We start from the raw sequence: 19,023 nt of genomic DNA, 5'->3' as shown, positions 1-19,023 counted from the left end.
TTCCTGTCCAACAGCATCTATTTATGCTCCAAAGAAACTTTACCTCTCAGGTCTGCCATGAAAGTTACCTCTATTTTCCGACTTCAGGGTTCTCTAGAGATGTCAGCAACAGAACTTGCTAAAAAAAGTCTCACTGCTCCTCACAACTGAATTTAGATATGGCATACAGAGAACACCGCTGTGGGATGCTTGTTCTTTAAAAGGAACACGCCAAAAGGATGGATGCTAACTACCTGCATGTTGCTATAATGATAGTACGGGGACAACATCCCCATCCTCCCAAAGTGGCTGAGTTAGCGGCTAAGATATTAGTTGAAATTTAGCTTCTTGAATTGTGTTATGCTTGGTGCAGAAGATGAGAAGATGGGACAGAATGGGTGAGAAGGATGATGTTTGGTCCAAAGAGTGTGAGCGCTGTGGCTGAGCTCTAACCGGAGAAGGGAGGCAGGCTCATCAGCACCCTCGCCCACCATCACTCCTGCTCCAGTGCAAACCAGGCATCTGTTCCCTCAGCACATAAAGAGCTGAAGGTTGCTAATCTTCATTGGGGAAAGAGGGAATTAAAATTTAAAATAGGATATTACTTCTATTTTAACTATATTGTATGTAGCCTCAACCATCCACCCATCTATCCATCCAGCCATCCATCCACTCATCCATCCGCCCATCCATCCTCACCCACTCATCCATGACGAGAGTTAATATTTTGCAGAACGTTAATTAATGGAGATTTAAAGACTTCTCCAAGTTTGGCTCCTGGGCTAGCACCGTCAGCATCATCTGAGAACTTAAAACTGCAAATTGTCAAGCTCTGCCCCAGACTTTTGAATCAGAAACTCTGCGTGTGGGGCTCAGGAATCTGGGACGATTCTCTATAGACGTATCAAATGCTCTAGATTGAGGATAGCTGTTCTGCATTCAAAAAGTGCTTCATTCATCTAAATCCATTATCATTTCTCCCTCAGATATTTATTTTTTTCATCAATTGCTGCAAATATAAAGAGAAAATCAAAATAATGAATATGCTGGAAAAGAAGCCCTACCACGTAGAAGGGGAGCTTTTTGCCACTGGAAAGGGCTCCTGGCCTTGTGGTTAAAGATCAGGTTCAATTTAAATTCTCAAGGTCAAGAGATAAGATTCACAGACCACATGGACAGTGTGCTTTGTCCTTCTTTACGTGCAGACTAACCTAAATAAAGTTTGTCCTTGCTGAGTGGGAGCAACATATAAATCTGAATTTAAAATAACTCAGCAGCATGTCCGGGCCAGTGGACAAAGATGAGATGCCTATTGGTTCAGCACAGAGCCACGGAGGGTCCAACTCTGTGCACGTGAAATAGCCACAAAGCTCTGTGCAAGGTCACTGAACCTAAGCGCTCAGCTGTGACCCTGTCCTAAGTGGGTCAGGCCCCCTGCCCTGAACGTCCATACCAACAAGCAGACCAATATCCTGGCGCCACCAACCCACACTTGCCACTTATCCCAAATCACCCTGGAGGTAGAACAACTCTCCGACCTCCAGGTAAAGCACATTCTGCTACAGATGGGGATTCTTCAGAGGACATGCCTGGGATTTAGACCCCAGTCAGTGAGTGGATTTACATCGACCTACGTCCCCATCCCCATGCTCAGTGGATGGCACTGTGTTGATGCAGCATGAGATACAGCCCTACAGTCTGCATCATGTCTCGCAGGCTCTGTTCAGTGCTGCCTCACGTGTAGGATGAATGAAAAATGGATTTGTGCCGAAGGAAGAGGCAGTGTTAGTAGGAGGTAAGCAGGGGTACGGATGCAGGATCCTCTCCCCTAACAAAATGACATGGACATCCATAAAGCTGGGCATCTGTTGACCTGGATTTAAAAGTCTTGGTGAAATCTGCAGCAGCACACATGTGTCAAGGGGCATGAATTTGAGAGCCTCTGCTTAGAATAAGACCATGGTCAAGATAAGCACCTGGCTCGCACGCAATATATATTCAGTGAGTGGTCAGTGTCATTCCTGCTCTTTGGAGAAAGCCTTTTAACAATTCCGAATGCACACGCGTCTCTCAGAGCTCAAGAAAAAACCTCCATCCCTAAAACCTAGGGAATGACATCACTCTTGGAACAGTTCCCACTCTGTGATTCCGACTCCAGGCCCAGTGCAGAGAGTGTGAGGGCTGCCCCTCCCCTTCTAGGACCAGCGGGAGCAGCCCGGGGAACCTGCGGTCTGCTGTGCCCTTCACCTCAGCCACACACCAAATCCTGCACCAGGCAAAATGCGCCTCATGTTTCAGAGAAGCACTACCTTTCTAAGAATAAGGAGCCGGATGGTGTAAAATGGTTTCATTTTCTTTTGACCCATGTACAATAAATTCAGTAGCTTTAATCACAAAAATCACCATTAAAAACTGTCTCTGAAAGTCTTGGTTAGACCATCACACATAAAGCCATTGGGGTCTCCCACTCATCGGGGCGGGGGCAGGGGGAGGATGGAGAGAGAGGGAAAGAAAGAGAAAAGACAGATTAGCACACCTAAGCCACATAACTGACAAAATCAAATCTCTCAGGAAAGTATTCTTTAGATAATGACATAATGGTATATAATAGAACATAGGACAATATCAGGCAAAAATTTGGCAACTTACTTTTAATGATACAGGATTATTTCCTCTTCATTCAAGGGAAACTAGTTAATGCTGACCCTTTTTCGTCTGTACAGTGCAGCAGGAAAACTCAGATGTGACTGATTGAAAGCCAATAGCAAGGCTCTGCCAGCTCAGTTTTTTCTTAAATATTAACGAATCCACTTGAACTGTTCCTAGAGGTTTATTTTAAGCTATCTTTTCATTAGTACAGAAAATGAACGTCCAATGATGCTGTACTTCCACTTTTCACCCATACCATTTTCTAACATTTGTCTTAGGTAAAATTGTATTTGGTGGAGAAAAGAACCACCTGATTAATCTGGACTTTTTCCTCCTCAGAATGAGCTGGTATAGCCACCATAACCAACACCAGGCTCGAAAAGCCCTTGGCTCAGATAATTTTCAATCCACAAATACTTACGCTTTCTCCATTGCTATGGTTGCAAATGCAACTGAAGTGCAGGTTGAATGAGCAGATTTCAGACAACTCCTCCACGCACAAACCAGGGATCGCTTAGAAAGCCTGCGCTATCAATCTGCAATTATTTTAACTATCCTAGGCAGAATAAAATCATGCTGACTGCCCATGGAAAACTATCAACTGCCAGATAAATGCCCGTCATATCTGGTCTTTCCTGTTATTATTGCTAGGGGAAAAAAAATGAAGGCTGTTATACAAAAATTAGACACATGTCCCTACGATTCAACACATGATGTCAAGCTTAAGAACACAGAATTCAAGGCCAGCAGCTCCTCCTACCAGTGTGCTTGGAAACCGCATTTAATCTCTGCACCATTTCTTCCAAAGCCATCTCTTCATTTCTCAGCCAAAACCTCATCCTCCGGCAGAACAAAACGATCCTCTGCAGCTGCTTTCCTCTGCACCAGAAGGTGCTTCAAGGGTGGGGTAGCACAAGTGGGGAGGGGGCGCGGCTGCGAGGCTGGAGTGGGGGGGCACGGCAGAGTCTTCCTTCCCTGGATTGGTCCCCAGCCCCGCCAAGGGGCGCGCCCTGCGCCAGGGTGGGGGCTGCTCAGCGGAAGCGGAAGCGGGCCCGCCCCGCTTGTCCCCACGGCCACTAGGGAGCTCCGTGTGCACCCCTGCGGTCACCTGGAAGGCTTGAGTGTGCACTCCCGCGGTCACCTGGAAGCCCCATGTACGCAAGCCCAAGGTCACCTGGAAGCCCCAAATGTGCACCTCCAAGGTCACCAGGGAGCCCTGCGCGTGCACCCACCCCAGGAACCAGGAACTCAAGAGTGTGCACCCACCGATTGTCCGACAGCCCCGTGTGTGCACCCCGCGGGGATCTCAGCCGGCAGCCCCCTCCCGCACAGAGGCGAAGCGCAGCCCACCCTTCCCAGCCCCGATTCTCTGCGCCTCCCTCTCTACTCTCCCCTCCCCCAGAGGAAGGAGGGACTGAGGAACGGCCACCGTCAAGGCAGCCCTGGAACCTGCCAGCCCCCCTTTACCTCCGGCAGTCCCTGGACAGGTGCAGAGACTGCAGCAGCCGAGCGTACCCTGCCCGCGCCGCCGCATGCTGCCCGGGTAGCCTCACGTCCTTGGGTCCTTGGTGGGTCCTCGGGTGGACGGGTGGACCGGCTGCTCCCGCAGCGGCGCTGCCTGCCCAAGGACGCAGGCGGGGAGGGAAGCTGCGCTGCAGGCCCTCCGACCTCACCATGGTTGGCAGGAAGCCACTATGTGCATTCTACACCTCAGTGCCCTGCAGATGCAAGTCATGTGTGTGCAAGGCTATGGCTGCCACATCTCAAGGACGTGCAAGAACACAGGTGTGCACACTGGGCCCTGGATGGTGCCTCTCCTACCCAGGGGGCTTGCCGTTCTTTTGCGGTTGACATTACATGTAGCATGCCTTTCCTTACATGAGTATTTCATGAATAAATGCCTATTTCCAAGAATAGTTTGGGAAATTGAAACAAGGAGTGTCAGAGATTCGAACTACCGCTCATGTCATTGCAATGTGTGTACCAATATCTTGGCGTGGTGACTGTCTGGAACCAGGAGCTGGGCCCAAGGGGTGGGAAGATGAAGGTGACACAGCATTTGCCCTCAGAGATCTTGCTGCACCATGAAATAAAAGTGTAATAACTACACAGGGAAGGTGTGGGGTAAAACTAAGAAATTACTTTTTTTTTTTTTTACATCAAAATCCATTGAATATCAGCAGTTTTTCAAGGTTCAAAGTACAGCCCAATGAGAGGAGAGGTCTGGGAAGGTATCACCACAAGGGCAGACAGTGAGCCTTTTCCTTGTGGACAAATGTCCTGGTCTGACCTTCACTGAAGCAAAACGCCGCTTTGCCATGGCCACACGAGCCAGACAACCACCTGCCTCTGACTTCGCAAAGGCCAGTCACCTGACAGAGTGTCCTGAAATGCAGGCCCTTTCCTCCCCAAAGTGAAGTGAGTGGCATCCACCTTCCTGCCTCTCGAGAGACAATGACACTCACACTTGTCCTTGGCCAAAACTGGTCCCAGGAGGCCACATTCCCTCAGGCTTCTGCAGACACACCCGGCCAGGATATCCCCTCTCCTAGGCAGCTCCACCTCCTCCTCCCTTTGTCTGATCCCCACCTCTTCCAGCTCAGAAGTGTACTCAAGTGGTACTCAAACTCGAGGCTCCCTGGAATTGCCCCTAAATTGTTAATCTAGATGACCAGAGTTTGTGATCCAGCGGGAAGGGGTGCAGCAATGTGCATTCCCAACAGGACCCCAGATGACGGGGATGCTGCTGGTCCACAGTTGGAGAACCACTCAATGTGAGAGTCTGTCCCATCTTTAAACCAAAAGCAAAGGAAAAGACAAAACCTTCCACCCACTCTTTTCTCAGTGACTTCCATTCTCCAATCATGCTCTCAGTTTCTTTCCTGGACCCCAAAACATCTCTGGCTGATGGCATTTCCGGGCCCAACCTGCTACCTCTGGCGCTGCTTCAGAGTTGAGTCTGACGGCATCCGTCATGCTTGCTCCTATGCCTCAACTTGGCCAGGCCTCAGTGCCCAGATGTTTGACCAAACACTACTCTGGTTGTGCCTTTGAGGGTATTTGTAGAGCTGATTAACATTTAAATAAGTAGACTGTGAGTACAGCAAATCATCCTTCCTAATGCGGGTAGGCCTTGGGCAATCAGTTGACTGGCCCCCCCAGATGAAGAGGACTTTCAGCCTCTAGACTGACTTCAGACTTGAGCTGCAACACTGGCTCTTCCCCGGGTCTCCAACATGAAGCCTAGACTTGCCAGCCCCCACAGCTGTGTGAGCCAGTCACTGAAAATAAATCTCCCTCCTTCCTTTCTTCTGTCTCTTCTATCAAACCTTTACCATCTCCTTAAATTACAGCACAAATGGTGCTTTCTATAAAAATCATTTACTATTTGCTTAAAGTATAACAATGATAAAATACCACCCAATGTTTACTGAGTACTTACGAAGTTCCAGGAACCCTATTAAACTCACATGGTGTGAAATAATTCAGTCTTCACAAGGATCTAGCAGACGGGCACTGTTTTAATCCTGTTTTACACAATAACGCACAGAGAATTCAGTAAGTTGCCCGAGGTCACACAGCTGGTAAGTGCCAGAGGCAGGATTCAAACTCAGATGTGTACAAACACAGACCTGGAAAACAAGTTTTTGCTTCCGAGAAATGTATCTCAATCGGAATGCTATCTCCAATGTCCCTTAGAGTCCAATGTCCCTTAGACAGGAACAGTTAGGTACCAAACCCAACAGGGCTTGAAGAATCCTAGCCTGAGCATCCGAAGAGCGCAGGCCTGTTTTCCATACGGCTTCGGCCCCTCCCAGAAAGAAGCAGGACATGACTGTTCATCCCTCTGCTTGAGGCCAGACGGCGCCCAGGTGGGAAGGTAGAACGTAATGTTACACCTGGATACTGAGCACATCCTCTTAGCAACAGTTCCGGATAGTTAGCCATGAAAGGGAGGTGAGAAACAGGAGAGCTGGAGTGCAGGTCAGGTTCTGAGAAGCCAGGAGCCCTGAGGAGCCCGCCTTTGTGAGACAGGTGGAGGATCTCTGTGGGCAGAGAGGGAGGGGGAGGCGGAGATGCGCCATTGTCAGAGGTAACAGGAGCTGGAGCAGTCAGGCCAAGGTGCAGCGGGACGCTGGCCATGGAAAGTGAGGACGGCTGTATTTCCTGCACTGCCTATCCCACTTCAAGGGCGTGGGGGCAGGCAGCGAGGGAAAGGGGTAGACTTGGAAAAGGCCCTCTGAAGATATTTGTAACCATTAACAGCACAGCCTCACTCCTGAGCCGGAGTGCGAAGCAGGTGTGACCTCTGACAAGAGCAATTCCTGAAAGGTCGGGAATTTCAGACCACACCTGGACTCCTGAACAACTTCTTCCCGGGAGCTGGGAGCCAGGCCCGGTGCTGCTTCCAGTGTGTAGGGTTGAGCAAGGCAAGGAGGCTCCCTGTCCTCATGAGGTTTCCACTCCAAATGAGGACCAGCCACTAACAATGGCACATCCCTGATGGCAGATGGTGAACAAGCTGGTGAACGAGGTGCATCAACTGGTACCATTCCCTTGGGAACTGAGAGAACTGTATGCCAAAGTCCGAGCTGCATAGCCCTGTCCCAGCTGTGTGCTCTGGCACACACTCACCAGGGTCTGTTTGATGGACACCAGTGTTTGCAGCAGTGTCACCTACTGTGAAGGAGGAGGAGAGAGGGGAGGGGAAGGGAGAGGGAAAGGAGGGAATGGGAGGGGAAAAGCAAAGGAGGGAAGGAGTGGGGAGGGAAGCAGGAGGCGGAAAAGAGGGAAGACAGGAGGAAGGGAGAGGAGGACTGAAGATAGCACAAGCCCTCAACAGCGCTCTGGCTAAATATGGAGAGTGGTGGTCACACAATGGGAAGCCACACAGCAGTAGAAACAAGTGGTTTACATCAACTGAGCTAAAACAGTGAGTTGCAAAGGATATATAAGTATGACTCCATTTACACCTAATTCAGAAAAAGGCCAAACTAAGCTATGTAGTGTTAGGGACACGTGGCACGGGTCCCCCAAGTCCTCAGGCAGGAGGTGATGGTCTGAGGGAGGGGCGTGGGGAGCTGCACAGGCACCGTGACTCTCCTTGACCAGGCACGGGATACAGGGAAACTAACCATGTTACAGCGCATTTTTCTGTGACAACACACCTTTAAGTGATGAAGAGGAAGTTGCAGGGCTCCTCCTCAAAAGGAGCAGGGGGCAGGGGGCCAGGTCTTTGTCCATTAATCCCTGAGAGGGGGCTTCAGAGATGGGCAGGATCTGGAGAGAGGTGAGGGGCTAGGAAAAGGAAAAGAAAATGGACAGGGGACTTAAACCCTCAAGGTGCGTGGGGCTGGGAGGAGGAGGGCAGCCGAGGAAGAAACAGATACTGCAGATGCCACCGCTGTGCCACTAGACCTCTGCTCTCAACCCAAACCCCAGGCACCTCACCCAGCTCTCTGACAATATTGTTCTCCCAACCCTCCAGGCCCAGCAGCAAACCCATCATGCAGCGCTCAGGACGATTCCCTCCCCTCTCCACCCCAAGATCCCCATCAGCCACCTTTCCTCTAACCCAGGACCAAAGATGGGGCAGAACATTTAGCAAACAAAAGGCAGGATTCACCCAGGACGCTGTGAGACAGACTGACTCTGAGAGTCCACTACATAATGTAAAAAGGGCAAGGTTGTTCTCAACACCACTAATCAGCAGGGAAATGCAAATCAAAACCATGAGGGGACGTCACCCTCACACCTGTTAGAATGGCTGTCATCAAGAAGACGAGAGGTAACAAGTGTTGGTGAGGGCGTGGAGAAATCCGAACCCTTGCACACTGCTGGTGGGGGTGTAAACTAGTGCAGCCGGGACGGAAAACAGTATGGGCGTTCTTCAAAAAATTCAAAATAGAACTACAATATGATCCAGCAATTCCACTTCTGGGTATACATCCAAAGGGAACGAAATCAGTACCTTAAAGAGCTATGTGCACCCCCATGTTCATAGCAGCGTCGTTCAGGACAGCCAAGATACGGAAACAACATAAATGTCCTTCAAGGGATGAATGAATAAAGAAGATATGGTGTACGTACACAATGGATAATTATTCAGCCATAAAAGGAAGGAAATGCTGCCATTTGTGACAACATGGATGAGCCCGGAGGATATGATGTTAAGTGAAAACAGCCAGACAAAGACAAAATTTCATAGAAACAAAGAAGAATAGAATGGTCGTTGCCAGGGGCTAAAGGGAGAGGGAAATGGGAGATGTAGGTCAAAGGGTACAAACTCCCAGTTATAAGATGAATAAGATCTGAGATTCTAACGTACAACATGGTGACTACAGTTAATAATAGGGTATTATGTACGTGAAAGTTACTGAGAGTAGATCTTAAACATTTTCACGGAACACACAAAAAAAGGGTTATGTGAGGTGATGGATGTGTTAATTATCTTAATGATGGATGTGTTAATTATCTTGATCTTCATAATCATTTTGCAACAGATATCAAATCATCACACTGTATATTTAAAATATATACAATTATATTTGTCCATTATTCCCTCAATAAAGTTTTTTAGAACAATGAGTCAGGTTGTATGAGGATGAAAATTCTCCTTGATTCAGCATTTTGACCAGGCATTTCTTCTCCGCTTGGACATTATACAAGCCCCAGTTTTGATATTTATCAGGGGCTTCCCTCGGCCCCCGCTCCTTTTTTTTTTTTTTTTTTTTTTTTTTTTTTTTAAAGAACGTGGCATTGTGTAAAGCAACAGCCCCCTGAAGAGGCATTCACAGTTCTGAGTCTGCAGGTCACAGTGTGGTACGGTTTTGTTCTCCAGTGGAGACAGAACTGAAGCAAAGGTCGAGATGAAAGGAGGGTAAACCACCTCAAAAGCAGTCCTCGGTGTGTGTCCTACTTGACAAAGCAGGGCAAGGGCATTCTGAGTCCTTTCCTGAGGTGTGTGCTCTCGGGGAAACTGGAGACGGAACTCTTGGGTTTCTGTCTTTTTTATGGCTTTTCCGGTAAGGATGTCTGAAATCTACATTAACACAAACTACAAAAGGACAATGAATAAATAAGTTTAGTTAGTTGGAAGATGTCCTTTTTGTGAGAAAAATCTGATAGGATGGCTGATTTTGACTACAGTTCTCACACACAAAGGATCGTTACAGTTTGATGGCTAAAATAAGTAACATGTATTTTTAGTGAATATAAAAATCACTGTGTTCATTTTAGAAAATATGGAAAATAAATGATAGGGTCATATAGAGACAATCTTTTGTTTATCCTTCTGATGTACTTTTATACAAATTGTAACACTATATATTGTTTGTAATAACTTTTCCACTCAAAAAAGTGTTTTTTGATGCTTTTTTCATGCTGCTACTCTTCCACATGATTTTAATAACTATGTAAATGTTCCCTTGTGTGTGTTTTAAAATTTAATCAGATTTTTTTTAGCAATTCTTAATTATCATAATGATACAAAAAGTTCCCCTCCCCCCCGCCATGTCTGATTGTTTCTCTGTTAAATTCCTAGAAGTAGAATTACAGAGCAAAGGGCATAGGCTCTTTTTAAAGCTTCTGAAATATGTCCCTGGTTTCTACGTGTGCAGACATGTGTTAACATGTATCCTCGCCAAGCAAACACACGAAGGGCTGGGATCAGCAGTTCCCCTTGAAGGGTGAGGCCCTGCCACAGGCAGCATCCTGGTGGGCTCACTTGGCCCCCCAGCCCACGGCCAGCCCGGCACTGCTAAGAGCTTGCATGGTAAGGGTTTTCTTTTCCTAAAATTAAATACAAAATTAGAAACTTACAAAAAAAACCAACCCTAAATCCCATATTAGAAACTTACTAGCCAAAGACCACTGCTTGGAGCGAGGCACCAGCTGCTCACACCAGCCCTAAGGTGGCACAAACCACATTTCAAAGCCCCACACACACAGTCACTGAGACACCCGTGGTCCGGGGGGCTACCTCCCCAGAGTCTCAGCAGATGGAGAGGAGCGGGTGCAGGCCTGAGCAGGCTGTGCCTGAGAGCTGTCTGCCCGGGCCCCCTCGTCCCTAGTTGGAGCCTAGCCACACTGCGAGCCCAACGCCACCTCCTCAAAAAGCACACTTGTTCAGGCCAATTCTCAGCTCTGCTTAAGGAGGCCCAAGTAACCCAACTTCCCTCCATGCTGGTCTTCCTTAAACTAAATGCCATGCACAAAATCTCCAGCCCCAGCCATAGACCAAGCCTCCTGGTGCCGGCAGTGTCCTTGGGGAAAGAAGGGACAGCGTGGAAGTCTTGGGGATTGAAGAGGGAGGGTGTGGTGGTGTCCTGGGGCTGCTATAACAATGCACCTCGAGCTGGGCAGCTTAAAACAACAGGAAGCGATTCTCTCACAGCTCTAGAGGCTTGAAGTCCAAAATCAAGGTGTCAAGAGAACACACTTCATTTGAGTCCTATAGGAGAAGGTCCTTCCATGTCTTTTCCAGCTTCTTGGTGGTGGTGGGCAGCCCTTGACTTGTGGCTGCATCACCCAGTCTCATGACCATCTTCTCTCTGTGTGTCTCTCTGTCCTTTTCTTACAAAGACACCAGACATCGGATCGGGGCCACCTTACAACAGTGTGATCTCACCTTACCTCATTGCCTCTACAATGACGCTGTTTCCAAATAAGGTCACATTCTCAGGTATTGGGGGTTAGGGCTTTTCAACATATCTTTTTAGGGGACACAATTCAACCCATTACAGTGGATAAAGAGCTAAGAAAGTTTACCTAAAAGACAAACACAGAGAGATTGGGACAATTCCTAAGGGACCAGGGGCCCTGGCAGTGGTGACCAGTGATGGCTGTTTCCCTCACTCGCCACCGTCATGGCCTACCCTTCCACTCTGCTGTGCAGGTGGAATTCACTCTAGTTGAAGAGTTGGGTGAATGTGAAATTCTGAGATGGCCGATGAGATTTAAAAAATATTCAAAGAACCCTCACCTCTGGCTCCCCTTGAGCATTTGACACTCTGCCAGACATCAAACCCCTGGCCCTGGAAGGAAAGATGAGACACATTCTGCAGGAGGAGGAGAAGGCCTCCCCTCCAGAACTTCACATTCGCCATGGCGCGCCCTGGATGACAGAACTGCATGCGGACGCAGGCGTCCCACTGATGAGCACTGCTGGAGGCCAAGAGCACTTTCACAGCTGATGCCTGTGTCCTGGGTATCGGCTGGTGCTAGGCGCTAAGGGGGATCTGGGCACCTGGCTCGTATGTTCCAGAACTCCTGGGTCCCATGGCTTCTGGAGACCAATTCTCATGCACCTTTGGATGAGATGAGCAAGTGGATTTGTAGAAAACACTGCATCTTAGACCCAATGGGCTTGTTCTGTGTAAAGTGACATATACCCTCCCTGCAGAAGGGAAAATGAATGTCCTCAGTGCTAAATTACTGCAGGAAAACCTCCAGCCCACCCAGCTAATTAGGTTGCTTATTCACTTCCCAGCCTCTTTTCTTATGCATGTTTTGACACCTTCCCCTGCTTCATGCCCTCGGGGGATGGTGGCAGGGAAAGCAAGCTGGGCTGGAGGCATCTGTCCAGCAGGTGTCTCCTTCTCTGCAGCCTCCGGGTTCAGCAGGAGGAAGAGACTACAGGTGGCCAGCAAGGGGGACGCTGCAGGGCTGTGCCTGTGCTTTGCTGAGCCCTAACCCCAACCTGCTCCACGTCGGTCCCTGATTGTGCCAGCTGCTGAAGACACTAATGCACCCCAGAACCGGCAACCCTTGCTGAGTTCCTACAAGTACCTCCTTCTGCAGTGGACATACAACCTGTTTCCACATATCCCAGAAGATCTAGTGCCAGGACAGGCCCTCACAAGTGGGTTTCTCCCGCACCCCCGCCCTCACCAACAGCTCTCAGCTACTTAGAGTGGGGACCACATCCCCAGAGGCAGGGAGGAAAGGCGTGCAAGCGCACGCATGGGCCGGGCATAAAAGTAAGCGATGGAATGGAAGGTGGGATTCTTCCTGTTGTCCCAGAATTTCAGATAACAGCCAAAGAGGCCCAAATTCTGAATTCAGAAAACTGAGGAGTGCTGGGAACAGCTATCCGCTGTGGGGCTCGCCAGAAGATCTGGGTCCAGAGACCAGCTCCCCTCACCCCACACTTCCCCCCACCCATGCTGCCTGCACCTGCCCTGGGGAGAGGGGGCAGTACTGGTATAGAAAGATGATTCCTTCTTCCTGGCCTCCCGTGGCAGGAGATGGAAGCGTTCTTCCCTAGAGCCTGGGTAAGGAGCGCTCGTGTACAGCAGGTGACTTTGGTTAACAATACTGTATTGTATGCTGACTTGAAAGCTGCTAATAGAGAGGATCTTAAAGGTTCTCACCACAAAAAAAGAAATGGTAATTATGTGGCATGATAAAGGTGGTAACAAACCTTCTTGTGGTAATCACTTCTTATTACATACCCAGATCGAATCATCACGCTGTACACCTTAGACTCACACAATGTTATATGTCAGTTATATCTCAGTACAGCTATGGAGGGTACGGGGGAAGAGCACTCATGAGAGATGGTGATAATGGGACAGCCACCCAAGCTGAGTTAAGAGCTCCTCATTGCTGAGATCTGGGGAAGATGGGTACGTGCAGGGTGTCAGGCATGGAGGCACCCAGGGAAGACGGTGGCCACTGGCATTGGGTCCCACACAGGGCAGTGAAAACAGGACCCAAGGAGATAGCCAGGCAGATCAGTCCACACAAGTGCACGCATGTGCGCACATGTGCATGCGTCTTCCCTCCCTGCCCTGACCTGGAAGCCACTGGAGGGAGGGCAGTGAGTGAGGAGCAGCCCCTGCCCCCTCCCCAAGCCTCAGGTGCCCCTTTGGGGGCGAGAGGGAGTGGCAGAAGAAGAGATCCAGACTGGAGTTTCTAAGTAAGCAGGACTGAGCCTTAGAAATTAAACTGAAGCTATTTTAATAACCAAAAATAGTAGATAAGTTATGGAATCAGGATAACATATCACCAAGATCCCCTGTGTCAGGGTAACAAAAGGGACTAATCCTGGCATGGCCACATCCGCTGCAACCTGGGGAGTTCAGGGAACTGAAATAGATAGGGTCCTAATTTCACGGTGGCATTTCTCAGCTGAGGCACGGGAGGCTCATGTTCATCAGATAACCATGGATACAGGCCCCCTCCCCATGAGAGGCCCTGCTTCTCCAAGCTTTGCTCTTTCAGGAGCCCGCGACAGACTCTGAAATGCTGTTCCTGAGCTCAGCGAAGAGCTCAGTCCCTTAGAGATGAGGAGCACGTGTGCCAATGGTGTCATCTTATAAAAGCCCTTCATGAATTCTAAGAGAAGATGCAAAATCAGTGTGTTTCCCCATTAGTCACAGCACCAGTATCACAGGGGCAAGGAAGAGACTCAGCTTCTGTCATTTACTGGGGATTTTTTATGGAAATTTCACAAAGGTCACCCAGTAGGCCAAAAATGACCTCCCACTGATTGGGACAAGGACTCTGTGACACAGGAGTGACCTTCCAGAAGGACCCTACGTGAGAAATAAAACATTTCTCGCGTCTGAGTCTGAGCCCGCTCTCGGGCAGAGAGAGGGCAAGCGGGAGGAGGGCCCTGACCGGGCCCCTGTTCTGCCGGAACCACGAGAGTGAGAACAGGAAGGGCCAGGGCCTCCGCATGGGGTGGGGCCTGGGACCTCGCGCCATGCTGCTCACAGGGACCCAGGGCACTGGCTCCCTCAGCCCCCAAATTTATCTAAATATGTCACCAGACTTGGTGGCAGCCCTGACACCTCCCAGTTGTACACCTTGAGCAAGTCATTTGGGGGCGTCAGGCTTGCACGCCCACTCACAGGTCAGGCCAGTCTCCAAGTCAGAAAGATTCTGAATGGGAAACACGCTCCTACCTGCATAAAGCGGTAAAGAAACACGAAGTGGTAAGTGACCGCTTCACACTTTCATATTAGTGCCTGTCATAGTCTGTTCAGGCTGTTCTAACAAAATGCCACTGACTGGTAGCTTGTAAACAAACAAATTTACTTCTCATAGTGTTGTAGGCTGGAACTTCGAGGTCGTGACATCCGCATGGCTGGGTTGTGGAGAGAATCCCCTTTCTAGGGCCTTCTCTTCGCATCCTCACATGGCGGTGGGGTCTCTTGTCTAAGGGCACAAACCCCATTCGTAAGACTCCACTCTCACGACCTGATCGCCTCCCCACAGCCCCACCTCCTAACACTGTCACATCAGGCATGAGGATTTCAACACATGAATTTGGGGGGATGAGAACAATCAGACCATAGCAGTGCCTACATCTATTTTATTTTAATGGCAATGAAAGAGTAACATAAAATTATGTCGTGTTTTCATTTGTGACTTTAAGCCACATTTTATGTCCAATGTCTACCAGACGAGCCCTTCAGCAGATCCTTCAGAAGCTCGGCCACTTCTCTGACCCGGGCGTACCTGAGAGCAGGGACGGAGTCCTGCGCGCTGGAAGCCCCTGTTGCAGGGGTGTTGAAAAACCCAGATGCTCTGTTAAGGGAAGGGAAGTGGAAGCTAAGAGAAGTTTAACATATGTGGACGTTTATATGCACGCTCAAGCACCAGTGGTCACTGTAACCAAAAAGACAGCCTGCCCAGTGGGGGTCCCGACCTGAGCTGCTGCCACAGCTTGGAACAGGACAGGAATAGCCTGTGAACTCAAGTCTGTAAATGACTGAGAAAGCCACCGTGATGGGCTGAATGACGGCTCCCAAAGGCATCCATAGCTTAGTTCTCGAACCTGTGGATGTGTTACCTCACTTGGACAAAGGGACTGTGAAGACATGATTAGCTGGGGATCCTGAGGTGGGGAGATCTCCCTGGAGGGAGGGCAGAGGCGGGGAAGAGATGTGCTGATGGAAGCAGAGTTTGGAGTGATTTGGGGCCACGAGCCAAGGAAAGTGGGTGTTTCTAGAAGCTGGAAAAAGGCAGGAAATGGACTCTCCTCTGGAGCCTGCAAAAGGAACCAGCCCTGTCCACACCTTGGTTTTGGGCATGTGATCTCCTGAACTGGGAGACAATAAGGGTGTGTAGTTTAAGCCGCTGTTTGTGGTTCTTTGTGACAGCAGCAGCGGTTAACTGATGCAACCACGCATGCCAAAGCCTTGTGCCCCTTTCCTCCCCCTGGGGAAGAACCTGACCACCCACACCATCCAAAGTCCCCATGAAGTGGCGACAATGAGCAGGGGCTGTGAGGACCCACTAAGGGCAGACAGCAGGGAAAGGGCCACCTCTGGACAGGGTGAACACAGGCACCTCTTACCAACGCTCAAGCATCAGGAGGAAGAGCCCTTCTTTGTGATGACACTAAGTCTGCTGCCCTTGGAAACAAGCAGGCTAAACATTTAAATTGTTCACCCCTCACCATGTAAAATATTTGTGATTACTCAGAAAACCTAGCAAGTGTGTATGCCCATTCCTAATATTTTAAATCTGATTTTACAGTGTTGCCAGGGAGTGGAGGGTCAGACTAAGTGTCCCGTGTGCTCTTGGATAACAAAGGCATTCCAGCCAGGTCACTGCAGCAGTGTGATGTCACTGTGTGTGTGAGGTTGTATGTGTTGTAAAGAATTATTCACTTTTTAGATTTTGACATCCCTCATGCCAACTGATACTGTGCCTCTCTATGCTAGCAGAGTGAAATATTAGTTCTCATCCTGAGAAAACAGAACTAAGAAGATAAACAAGCTGAAACAGTGGCGAATGCCTTTAACAGCTGAGGTTTAAGAAAACACTGGACTGTTTCCTTTGTCGCCTATTGTTCTGGGAGCCTGCCTCTCCAAGCCCAGCAGCTCTCCCCAGGATGACTCACCTACCTTGCTGCGAGAGCAAAGGACACTGTGTTCTCAAGAAGGATCAGCCCCTCTCCTGGAGAGAGAACCTCCCAAATGTGGGAGTCTGTGCTGGGGGTGGGGCAAGGAGTGTACAAGACCCTTCTCGCACCACACACTGCTCTTAAATAAGGATGCTCTCATGACATTCTAGGCCCAAGACATTTTCCACGAGAGCCCCAGATGGCAGGATATATATAAAAAATAACTGTCACGCCAACTGCTCAGGGCACGGAGGGAAGACATGGCAGATGCCTGCATGCCATCAAAGGGAGCGTGAAGGGGGAATGCTGGGAGGTGATTTTAGCACAATATGTTAAATTGTTTCTAAAGGGGGCATTAGAGGAAAAAGAAGCATTGGATGTGTCTCAAACAAATAGAAGAGAGAAAAAAAACAAGGCTTCAAAATTAAACTGGAATTTTATTAAATTCTCTAAGTTAACATTTAATAATAATGCCGCCACTGGGTAGGAATGCAACTGTAATTTATTTGGTATGACACACTCTATATTAGTTTAGGAGAAGGTTCTCAGAGATGGCACAGTGGGGCACAGCCCCCTGCAGTTTTCTTGCTGCAATCCCTGGTCCTCAGCTAGATTGCCCTCATCTCGGAACAAGGGACAGTGTGCTGCTAAGCCCTCTTGTCCAGGGTAAGGTTCTCAGCAGCTGCCACATTTATGTATGGCTTTGGGTCCATCAAAACTTGCAAATGGAGAGGTTCTTCAAGGGGTTCACTATAGACCTCCAGGTGCCCTGCAAGCCCCAGGGGAGCAGAAATGGAACTGCACCATGTGGGTTGCGTTGGCACAAGTCAGCCCATTGCCCAAGTTGTGATAGCACTGAGGTAGGAGTAGGGTTTAAGAAAAGGAGATGCTCATGAGGCAGTGGAAACACAGGAAAGAACAAATGGCCTGTTTCTGTCATATGGGGCGCATGGGTGGCGGGAGAAGGAAAGAATGACTAATGTAAGAGAAATAAGGGAGGTGAGTCAAGATGAGACTGGGCCATAAAATAGTCAGTATGCATGTCAGACCTTGAAGCTCTTGTCCCATCATCCAGACGAGCACTTGTCCAGGGTCTACTGTAGAGGTGTTCTGGAGATATGGTTAACTGACAACTATCAGTTGACTTTAAGGAGAGCTGATCACTCTCTATAACGTGGCAGACCATGTCCAATCAGTTGCAGGCCCTAAGAGAAAAGACAGATTTCTCTGAGGAAGAGGAATTCTGCCTCAGGAATTCCACAACACAGAAACTCTGCCTGCGTTTCCAGCCTGCCACCTACCCTGCAGATTTCAGACTTTCCAGTTCCTACCATCGCATAAGCCAATTCCTTGGAATAAACCATATAAGGATACAGTATATGATTTATGTCTGTTTATCTCCCATGGGTTTTGTTTCTCTGCGAACCTGGACTGGCCTGGTCATGAGGGGCCATGAATCGCTGAAAGTCTGCATTCATTGGTTTAAGAAGCATCAATGAAAGAGGAATATATTAATAAACTGTGAGTTCAGGAAGATTGGCGGTGACGGCATGGGGGGCATGTGGATGTGTGGGACCTTTTAAAGGGATTCAGAAGAGCTGAATGCTGGGCGTGAAGAAATTTTAGGAGAACTTTAAACAAGTTATTTTGCTTATGTTTTCTATTTGTGTCTATATGCACAATTGATGATAAAATTCTGCCTTAAATCAAATAGGGCTCTTTAAGTATAAAATAAAAACTCTAAGTGATAAGAAAAAAAAAGTGAATTCACTATTTTTGTGCTGACCAAAACATCATCCTAAATGAAATATATATTCATTAACTTCACAAAAATCATAAGCCACAGCAAACTTTCCACATTAGGATATAAGCAACGGGAAAATGAAGAAAACTACAAGCATCATAAGTTAGTGGTAAGGTAGCCATAAAAACCGAAGGGAAAAAAGAGTAATAAAAATGTACATACAGAAATGTGCATAATACATAAGCCAATATCTACTTCTTGGATAAAAAAATAAAACAACAACAAAAAAGACAAGTCAAGTCTGGAAACAGACGAGTTAACCGAGTCTGTGCAGTTAGAGAACATGCTGCACAGGACCCAGACTTGACATCCAGCTGTGCCCGGTACAAGGCTGCGCTCCTCTGCATCACTGGGCCTCTGGCTCTCATCCACAGAGTGAGCTTCAACTAGATGTTTCAGACCCTGGATCTCCACAGTTAAAATTTTTTTCATTGCTTTTAGAGAGAGAGGAAGGGGGAGGGAGGGAAGAAGGGAGGGAGACAAAAGAGACAGGGAGAGAGAGAGAGAGAAACAGACAGCCAGACAGACATCGATTGCCTTCTCGTACTTGCTTTGACCAGGGATTGAACCTGCAAGCTGGGGATGTGCCCTGTTCAGGGATCGAACCCACTAGCTTTTGGTCCATCGGATGCAACTCCAACCAATTGAGCCACATTGGCCAGGGCTCTCCATAGTTCTTTACGTACAACATGAACCTAAAAGTACAAAGCTCTCTACAATTTGGAGGCTT

At 48.5% G+C, this 19,023-nt stretch overlaps 1 protein-coding gene across 2 annotated transcripts in view; it reads right to left on the bottom strand.

Moving 5' to 3' along the window:
- MCF2L (MCF.2 cell line derived transforming sequence like) overlaps positions 1 to 3,467 on the bottom strand; it is a 111,955-nt gene extending 108,488 nt beyond the window's left edge. For both annotated transcript variants that reach the window (XM_054565866.1, XM_054565872.1), the window contains exon 1: positions 3,389 to 3,467. In XM_054565866.1, the coding sequence (XP_054421841.1) occupies positions 3,389 to 3,467 (79 nt within the window). The remainder of the gene's footprint in view (positions 1 to 3,388) is intronic.
- Positions 3,468 to 19,023: the final 15,556 nt, after the last annotated feature.

The sequence above is a fragment of the Pteronotus mesoamericanus genome, unplaced genomic scaffold (genome assembly GCF_021234165.1).
Source record: "Pteronotus mesoamericanus isolate MK-2021 breed Mesoamerican mustached bat unplaced genomic scaffold, CSHL_Meso_final contig_169, whole genome shotgun sequence".
NCBI lineage: Eukaryota > Metazoa > Chordata > Mammalia > Chiroptera > Mormoopidae > Pteronotus > Pteronotus mesoamericanus.
The sequence above is the reverse complement of the archived record's forward strand: the minus strand, read 5'-3'. Positions and strand labels throughout refer to the sequence as shown.